This window comes from Gavialis gangeticus, unplaced genomic scaffold (genome assembly GCF_001723915.1).
Source record: "Gavialis gangeticus isolate Ggan-Ray unplaced genomic scaffold, GavGan_comp1, whole genome shotgun sequence".
NCBI classification, from domain to species: domain Eukaryota; kingdom Metazoa; phylum Chordata; order Crocodylia; family Gavialidae; genus Gavialis; species Gavialis gangeticus.
In genome coordinates, this window is record NW_017729000.1 from 11,869,649 (window position 1) to 11,879,367 (window position 9,719).

Consider the following 9,719-nt stretch of genomic DNA (forward strand, 5'->3'; position numbering starts at 1 on the left):
CTGGGTAGCTTCATACTCTTTATGACAATGATCTTCACACTCCTGATGCCAACAGAAGTGTGTAATGTAGGCATGGCCTGAGGAGCATAGTGTGGCCTGCCAGAACAGAAGATGTCCCATACAGTATGAAACAGGTTTCTGTTTAAGAAGGGCTGAAAAAGCTATTGCCAATCTTTTCTGATATACAGCCAGGTTGATATGAGCAGCACTAGTATAAATTAAGCTTTTGTTACAATATGACTGGTTAAATAAGTGAATTATTCACTAAGGGCCTTTTTTTTTCAGGATTGTACAAGAAATCGGGTAAACTAGTATTTCTTGGCTTGGACAATGCAGGGAAAACCACATTACTGCACATGCTTAAAGATGACAGATTGGGACAGCATGTCCCTACACTACATCCCAGTAAGTCTATACCCTCTGTTCTGTAACACTAGAAAGAGCATTTCAAGTCTCAGCTATGCTGCAGTCTCTGTAGCATGTTCTGCTAATATCACAAAAATAAAAGTGCAATATAATTCAGTAGAGCTTACCTATAAGCGTAGAACATGGTGAAGAACCTACCAGGAGCTGGGGTTGAAGGCATGCTTTTCTGTGGAAATGTGATTTATGCTTTTTGTTTGGTTCTTCTAGCTTGAAAGGGCACTGGTAATGGCTCAGCAGGGTGGTTTACTGAGAGGGATGCTCAAGGCTAGGTGAAATAATGGAGTGATGGGCTGAGTGAGCACACAAAAGCTCTTAAGTATAGAGGGAGGAGAAAGAATTAACAATAGTTTAGATATTTTACCTAGCCTGGATTGTATAAAGCACAAAGGAGCTCTGCATGTGACATGAGTAACGTAAAGTTTTCATGATCAGGCCCAGCCCTGCAGTTCTAATTCAGGGGGAAGAAACCTCACGAAGGACAAGAAAACTTCCTGAGCAAATAGCAGGATTTTCCGGAGTGGGAAATGACAATTTGTCATGACAGCAGAAGACAAAAAGTGAAGCTCATTGTGCAGTGTCACTGTATTGTCTTACATACCATGCACTCTGAAATAAGCTAGACACCTTGATTTTGAAATGCAGAATGAAGAAGGAAAAAAAAAAGATCTTTCCTTGTAGTAACTGAGTAGCAGCAGGTAGGGGAGCTCACTGTCCTGCTTCTTTGTTCTGCTCCCTTTACATTCCTTTTCACCAGGTAAGCAGCAAAAACTGCTCTTTCTGTATTTTCTCACATATAATGCACATTCCCACTTCCAGAAGGCAGTGCCAAGAAAAAATGGAGAACGATGTATGTGGGAAAATACACTATATAGTAAGCACGAGCCGCTTCCTTTTTGAAATCTCTTATGAACCCAGTGCTTGGAATATTGGTGCCAGGAGAGGAAGGAGAAGCAGTAGAGTCCAAAGCTAAAACTCACCTGAGCCATTTGCTGTTTATTTTGCACCTGATCAAAAGCCAACTAAAGATGATACAAAGTTTCCCATAAACTTTAGCAAGCTTTAGATCAGACCCTTATCACTTGCCATCATGCAATTTTGGCTGGCCCAAGGAGTCTACCTGCGGCAGCCCAACATAAAATCACAACTTGAAGAAAAAACAGATGTCAAAACTGACTGTTTGGGGAATGTTAATGTAAGGATATACAATGCAGGAAAAAATGTTTGGTTTTATTTTGCCAGACCTTGCAAAACTTTTGTATTGTTCTTTAAAGCTTGATAATATTGAGTTGGTTATACAAGTATTATATTTGTCTTGGCTCTCTCTCAATATCACTTTGTTCTGGTTTACTTATTCAATAACATTGTACAATTGTTTTAATCAGTTGAGAGAGTAAAATCTGTTCCCAGAAGGTTGCTGAAGTATTCTGCTGGGTTGTATGCTGTTCAGAAACAGAGAACATAACAGTTTTGTGTATTTTAGCTTCAGAAGAGCTGACGATTGCTGGTATGACTTTTACTACTTTTGATCTGGGTGGACATACTCAAGGTAAGAGTTGTCAGTAGGTTCCCCCTCCCATGTGACTATTTGCCTTAGTTACAATAAAGTAATAGAGTATTAACCTTAATTTGCCTCAGATCGAGAACATGCCCATGCTACGAGGAATAGTTTCCAAGGGTTTTTTATGCCATTTTAGAAACTTCTGGTCTTCTTCTTCTATCTACTGAATATTACACCCCAACATACAATAGGGGGGAACTGCCAGAGAGCCAAGTTCTAGATGAGGTTCCTTAAAGAATTAGTAGTAAATCTGAACCAGTCTGTTTTTCACCATTACACTTCATGTTTTAACTTTTGTTTGGTGTAATGTTAGTCTCTGGAAAACAAGATCAGTTCCTCTGCATTGTACACAAGTACAGTTTAGCTAGGGTAGTAATAAAAACGTCTAGGTCTACTACCATCATATTGGACCAAAGATACAATACTGCTTATCAAGGATTTCAAATTCTCCAGCATCCATGTATGGCTGTTTGAGGGTGAAACACACCTTTCCGAGGACAATCTGAGGTTTCCAGAAAAGCGGTGTAATGTTATGAAAGGATATCAACTTACACGTTCCATTGCTTCCTTTTTCTGGAGTTGCCATTGAATCACTTGTCTTCAAGTTATATTTTCATTTTTTTAAATAATTTTAGGTATCACTTTAAGAGAGGCCACAAGTTATTTGCATGCTAAACATAAAAATACTGTAGTATGGGCTTTTCGACCTCCACTTACAGGGATGAAAAGCTTTTTTCCTGCTTAAAAAAAGCAGCGTTCCATTATTTTAAGCTGTGTAAAATTGGAATGACTGATTTTAAACTTGATATAGATGAAACTAGTGGCCCCTCCGAAGTTATTACTGTTTAGTGAAGCCCTGTGCATTGCTTTGAATTAATTCGTTAATTCGTAGTTGCTCTTAATTTATAACTTTTTTTGTGTTAGCTCGCAGAGTATGGAAAAATTATCTGCCTGCCATCAATGGTATTGTGTTTCTTGTGGACTGTGCAGATCTTGAAAGATTGGCTGAATCAAAAGAAGAACTTGATGTAAGTTAAACAAATGGGTTTAGAAATAGTGAGCTGCTATTCCCAGTTCTTGGGAAGTGGAGAGTAGGTGACACCCAGACCTGATGTCCACCAAAGGGAGGTTTTCTCCATATGCTGCTCAACAGATCAGTTAGAAAAGGGGGAAGCAACCTACAACCTATGAACCTGTTCAATCAGCCCCATGGATTTGGGCCTCCAGCGGCATGCAGGTTTGGTGGCTGTTGCTCTCCCCATGCTGCCACGGAGAGACACGATGGCAGTTGGGTGCTAGTGCCTGCCCACATGCCACCCTCCTCTGATCCAAATTGGCTCACTCCAGTCTGCAACCTGAAAAGGTTGTTGACCACTGACTTGAATTGCATGGCTGCAAGGGAACCCAAGAGTCATCTTGGCTTAAGACCTGCACAGATCTGGGAGTTGCTGTTTCCAGACTGCCTCAGACAGATGCCTTTCCAGCCTCTGCTTGAAAATCTCCACTGAAGAAGATTTGGTAACTTCCCTGGCCAGCCTGTTCCCTTGTCCTCCTGTTTTTATGGAGGTTTTCCAGAGGTTTGATCTAAATCAGTAGTTACTTTTTACTGTTCTCTGGCTGTGCTACAGCTAACTCCCCTTCTTCTCTTGTTAATTATATATGCTGTTTATATTGAGGCAAGTATTTTTCTCTGCCAGTGACACCAGCACCACTTTAAAAATGGAGGCATGTTGTATATTGTGACTAGATTATGTTGCTTTTTCCCCCAATGCACATTTTGTTGAGGAATTGTGACTGCTTTCTGAGTCACTACAGTGAGCAAGAGTTTTGTAATTCAGAGGTGAAATCTGGTTCCCAGGGCAAGGATTCACTCTAGGTGTTTAGTACCAAGTATCTTGCATCGCTTCTGAAATCAGGGTTACTATTTGCACCCATAAAATAAACTGTGTTTATTCTATGCATCCTTATTGCATGTCTCTCTCTTCTCTTCTCTTCATAGTCATTAATGACAGATGAAACTGTTGCTAATGTGCCTATCCTAATTCTTGGTAACAAAATTGACAGACCTGAAGCCATCAGCGAAGAGAGGTTACGAGAGATGTTTGGTTTGTATGGCCAAACAACAGGAAAGGTAATGTTCTTATTCTTGTTGGAGAGCCTGTATATTCCCTGTAATCTAGTCTAAAGATCTTTTTACCCCTTCCCCCCAGCTTCACAAAGGAGCTGTCTAATAGCAGCTATTGTTTAATGTAGAAAGTCTCCACCTTTTGAGTTAACAAGATTCGGGGTATCTTTGTTCAGAGCAAAATACTTTGTACTTTACAAGATAGTTCATAGTGTTGTTAGTCTCAAGGCATCCTTTGGAAAATGCCAGCTCTTAGCTTTTACTTGCTTGTTGACTATGGAAAACTATACAGCAGTTCTGTTGCAAAGACTCAGAAAGATGAAGGTAACTTGCTCTCACAACAGGTCAGAATATTTTGATGGGCTGGGTTCCTGTTTGAAATCTCTGGGTTTACCTTGTGAAACGTGTGTAAGTGTTTGCATACCTAAACATGCTAATATTTGAGTGGCACCCTTACAAGGATCTCACAGCACCCTGGTTGAATATCACTGGTCTAAGGGTTAGAAACAGGATACTAAAAGCCATTACACTGATATGGAAATCACCATTGGTAGTTAATGAAAGAAAAGTTCTTCCAAATGTCTGTATCAGTAATCTGGGGCTTACATCTGAATCCTTTTGCTCTTTGAAATCTGTACTTTTAATTAAATGTAAATACCGCACACTCACTTTATTATAGACATTCAGTTGTAGGGGATTAGAAACAAGTTTTTCCAAATTCCCTCATGCTTATAAAAACTGTTTCTCTAGACTGGCCGTATTAAATTTAATCTATTCCACAGAAGAACCACCACTGCTGGCTTCTCGCAAATGGTATGGGGTTATACTGATTATACTGAAGACCTGGGAGGGTGTAAGGGCAGGGCTAGAGGAGAATGGCTGCAGCCTTGCAGCCACTCCCCCAACCCCCAGAACCCAACAGCGAACATCTGTTGGGCCCAGGGGATAGCTGTAAGTCATAGCGCTTCCTGTAAAGTGCTGCGAGTTACATGGGGAGCTGCACTTCTGTCTGCGCCTTTAGTTCCCGGTAACCTGAAGAAGCTGTAGGGGCATTTACTTTCCGAAGTTGTAGTCTATAAAACAAAGTAGATGATAACATTCTACTTCAGTTTGTTTTTCAACATGTTTATGATTTTACAGCTGGAAATACTGATCTCTTTCATTTCCAGGGCAATGTACCATTGAAAGAATTGAACACTAGACCTCTAGAAGTCTTTATGTGCAGCGTGCTAAAGAGACAAGGCTATGGAGAAGGATTCCGCTGGATGGCACAGTACATTGATTAATGCCAAACTCCCATTTGTACATTCTGTCCCAAGTCTGAATATTAAGTCTGTTCCTTATTTGATCACTCAGTGTACATAACTTAAACTCAGTAGACTATGTTTGGTTATAAAAGCATATGTTTTTAGAATATTATATCAACTGCTAAACTGTAAGTGTGTGGATTGAAAACTGATTTCAAACAAGTTTGTAAATTTAAATATTACATGTTGGCTTTCTAGTCCCATAAAACAATGTTCGTTTGCAGCTTATAACATGACAGTTGTCTTCAAGTACCATTTTTTGAAAGTGACTTTCCAGTATAGTATGTTTGAATGCACTTTTTAACAGCTAAAAACTACAGACGTGAAAAATATTTAATGCTTATCATGTTAATTTTTTTATGTACTTTTTTGAAACTGGTTTTATAAAACTTAGAATATATAACCACCTCTCAAGGAACAATAAATAATTAGCTTATTGATAATTGCATGATGCCTTACAGTTTTCAATAATATACTTTCTTATGCAACGTCATGCAATAAATCTAAATCAATTCTGGCATCTTTAATGGGATATGTTTCATTTTAATGTGTCTTAACCAGTGAGGCCGTCTGAAGTTCTGAATATATGAATTACCTTTCTAAAGCTTAGAAGGCCTCAAGGTAGCTTGAGTGTACATTAGATAATCATAAGTTTTCACACTACTTAATTGCATTTATGTTAGAATTTTCCATCAATAGAGGAAGAATCTAATTCTGTTTCCCTTAACCACTAATCTGTAATTAAAGACACAAATTAATCAACTGGTGCCAATACAGTTCTTGTGCTAATTGCAAAAGTGCTCCTGTTTTCTTGAGTTTTCTGAATTAAATGAACCTTTAATTGGCACAAGAATTTAAAGTTTCTCTGAAGAAACAGAAGACAATACTGCATGAAATCTTCTGTTCTAAGTTAAATAGGCTTTGGGCTTGCTAGAGTAGTTGCTTCTGAATGATGATCAGTTACTAAAACAGTTTTTGCTGGTGGTTTTTTTGGAAACTTCTGTCATCCCCACACCCAGCTGGATGATGGTTTAGCCTTGATTTTAATTTTCATGTTCAGCATTAGCCTTCATTGTGATGAGGTGTGTTATCTTGTACAGTGTTGCCATGTAGGCAAACTGTTTGGTATGTCTTGGAAGCTATGTTGGTTTATTCCTTGAGTAAAGTTTTGATATCACTAATATTTGTGAACAGACCTGTATAACAGTTCTTCTCCCTTTCTTCTGCATGCACTAGGAAGGAAGGAGAATATTTTTTCTAAGATGGAAGTGTTGGAGCACTTGCATATCAACTTCTTGTTGCTATTTGTTGATACTCACTTGGGAATTATGGTTTGGTTTTCTGTATGCTTTAGGATGGTGGGGATATTATTTTAGGTAGGTGGGAAAAGGACTGAAGTGTAGACTTCAAACTTGGAGCCAGTCATCTTTGTGGTGGTGTTGGTCACTGGAGGTTTTTGCCCATGAGAGGACAGATGCACAGTTCTTAGTGTTTAAAGCTTATTTGCAAAAATGGGATTGCTGTACTAATGATTAATAGGTCTTGTCCAAAATGTATCTAAAAGCTGTGATTCACGGTAGAACCTTGGTGGTTGCTATATCTGGAATGTCTCTTTCTTCTTTTCTTGTTCTGTTTGGTCTTCCTTTTGGATATAGGGCTCAAAGGTCTGGAGTATGTAGATGGGACCTACTATTTGCCCCGATCTGAGAGTGAAAGATTAAGCATTGGTAATCAAGTCTCCACAGTCTGGAATTTGTATCTAAATAATAAGAGTAACTTAAAACTTTGCAAATAACATCTGTAACTGAACATTTGCTATTATGAAGATCCTTGGTTTGTACATGGTGAGGTCTCAGCAACAAGCGAAGGTAGCTGGTGGAAGTCACCAATGTTTGGCTGTCATTATGGCTACATAATATGAATTTAAGCTAATAATCTACTGCAAAACAGTGAGTCTGGGTTACATAAACCAAGCCTTCATCTAAGAAATGGTCTTGTATTAGTGTGGGGACATTATGAAAGTCCTTGGTATCTATCTACCATGGTTATAGTTTGAAGACATGCCTTTTTCAGACTTTTCTGATGACAGCTCTTAGGCTAAGAACAGCTAAATCAACAGATAGTGTAAATATTAAAGATAATTCTTGCAGTCATGGCACACTGCTGAAATGGGAGTCTTGGGATGTCTGTGCTAATGGAAATGAAGCTGGAACTAGAGAGGATCTGTTTCCCTCACATCATAGTAGGACATGCTTGCAGGTCACCTCTGCTGGCTGATCCATTAGGTGGGTATTGAAACAGTTTGTGTGCCCTTCAGCTTCTGTTTCAAGCCAAAGTGAATGACCTTGGCAGCAAAGGAAAGAGGAAGGTAGTATGCAATGTCAAAATGGAGGTGGTAACGCGATAAACATACACATTAAGAGTGATGCTTAGTGTTTTGAGGATATGCAGATTTCATGTTTCATGCTGTAAGATGCTAGTTTTAAATGTGGTTGTGATAAAGATATGGAAGGAATTCAGATCTTTTATCTATCCTCTTGGAGATATTGCATGGTCCCTATCATTGCACTATCCAGGCACTACTCAAACATTTACATTTTAGAAATAGGCTTTCTTCTAGCCTATAGGAGAGAAGTCTGTGTTAATTAACAAGGGCTTATTTGTTTTTGATTGAATGTGAATCTGCTTTTTGTGTGTGAAGAAATTACCGGGAGGAAGATAAGTCAATGAACTGCATTTTTAAATGATTTCTGGAAGTTGCTAGTTCCTAATAAAGCTAGCTTATGGTCACTGTTACTTTTAGGGGTAAGATTTCCAGTGACTAGTCCCAGCTCCTGTGAAAGTTTTCAGTCTTGTACTCATGAATTCTGTATGTCTCAAAGAGAAGAGATCTGTCGATGACCGTGGTCACCACCATCCTGTTTGGATATAGTACCTAGAGAGACACTCATGAGCGTCCAATTCTTCAGCCTTCAATTTTAACATCCCAGTAAGGTAGAATGTGAGAGGAAAAACAAAACTAATCAATGACAATACTGTGTTTATGAAGCGTCTCCAATCTATTTTTATATCACAATAGTTTATTAAGGTACGTGAACACAAACTCCATGTGTTTCAGTGACTGCTGCTGAGAATGTGGCCTGTATGCGGCAATTCCGTAATATATTTTCGTTTGTGAACTGTATAAGATGTATTTTTCTTGGCTAGAGTATAACCTTTGGGTTTGGGGTGTACTGTATCATCCCAAGATGTGAGGCATAATTGCACCCCTTTCCTGGTCCGCTGAATGATGTTTAGCATGAAGACTAAGTCTTTCACTTCTCCCACTTCTGGAATTCTGTTAAGTCCATCTTTTGCAGCCTCCTGCCAGCACTGGAACAATCCCTAAAGTACATTCTCCAGTGCTATTCAGGTATTCTCCGTGATGTGCCAAAGATGATATATGGCATCCATTGGAATATGATACCTGCACGTATGTGAATTTTACTGAGATAGATAGATAGATAGATAGATATATGCCATATTGTATTTTAATAATCAGAGATTAACATAAGAGATTTTACATCAACTTATTTATATCCTGAGCCAGCTCAGCAAAATGAAAGGTGCTTGTAAAGTTTTAAGCAAAGTCAATTTGCAAATATGCTTGTAGCAGGAAATACTTTGTTCTCTTCTTACTATACCTTAAAAGAATTGGATGCTGCCATCCAAATTCCCATTTTTCCACAAACTGACTCCTGCTCAGATTTAGCATAAATAGTAAGAAACAGCAAAAGCCACTGGCTCACAGTGGAAAGACACAACTCTTTGCTAACATATTTGCACTTAGATAAACCACTTTTTGCCCTAGTATCTTGGTGTGGAATTGAACATTTTCTGTTCTGCAATTGTGAGTGCTGTACATGTGTAAAAACATAATTTATATAATGGACTTTCAGTTTCTGTATTTCTGCAGAAGAATCGTTACAGATGAAAATGTTCCTAAACAGTTAATGTGGTATTTTTTGTTACTGTTCTGTTTTTCCATCACATGCTTTAAATTTAAATGTCAGGAATAGCAAAATAAAATTCTGATCTGAACTTTGAAGAGATGCAGTTCTAAATGTTACAATTTCTTCTTGAATGACTTGTTACTGAAGAATGAAAAAATAAGATGCTGGCTTTATAAATATTTTTGTTATAGTTTTGGATTTTTTCATTCAGTATATTAGACACTGTTTATATGGGAACAATCAGTCACTCTACAGAACTTAGGTTTTCTATTGATATATGCATGACAGCAAATCCCAAACTGAGAAAACTT

At 38.4% G+C, this 9,719-nt stretch overlaps 1 protein-coding gene across 2 annotated transcripts in view; it reads left to right on the forward strand.

The window, feature by feature from the left end:
- Positions 1–9,503, forward strand: part of SAR1B (secretion associated Ras related GTPase 1B) — a 26,984-nt gene extending 17,481 nt beyond the window's left edge. For both annotated transcript variants that reach the window (XM_019506276.1, XM_019506275.1), the window contains 5 exons: positions 286–405; positions 1,907–1,972; positions 2,909–3,012; positions 3,984–4,115; positions 5,279–9,503. In XM_019506276.1, coding sequence (XP_019361821.1) covers positions 286–405; positions 1,907–1,972; positions 2,909–3,012; positions 3,984–4,115; positions 5,279–5,395 — 539 coding nt within the window. In that variant the 3' untranslated portion in view covers positions 5,396–9,503. The remainder of the gene's footprint in view (positions 1–285; positions 406–1,906; positions 1,973–2,908; positions 3,013–3,983; positions 4,116–5,278) is intronic.
- Positions 9,504–9,719: the final 216 nt, after the last annotated feature.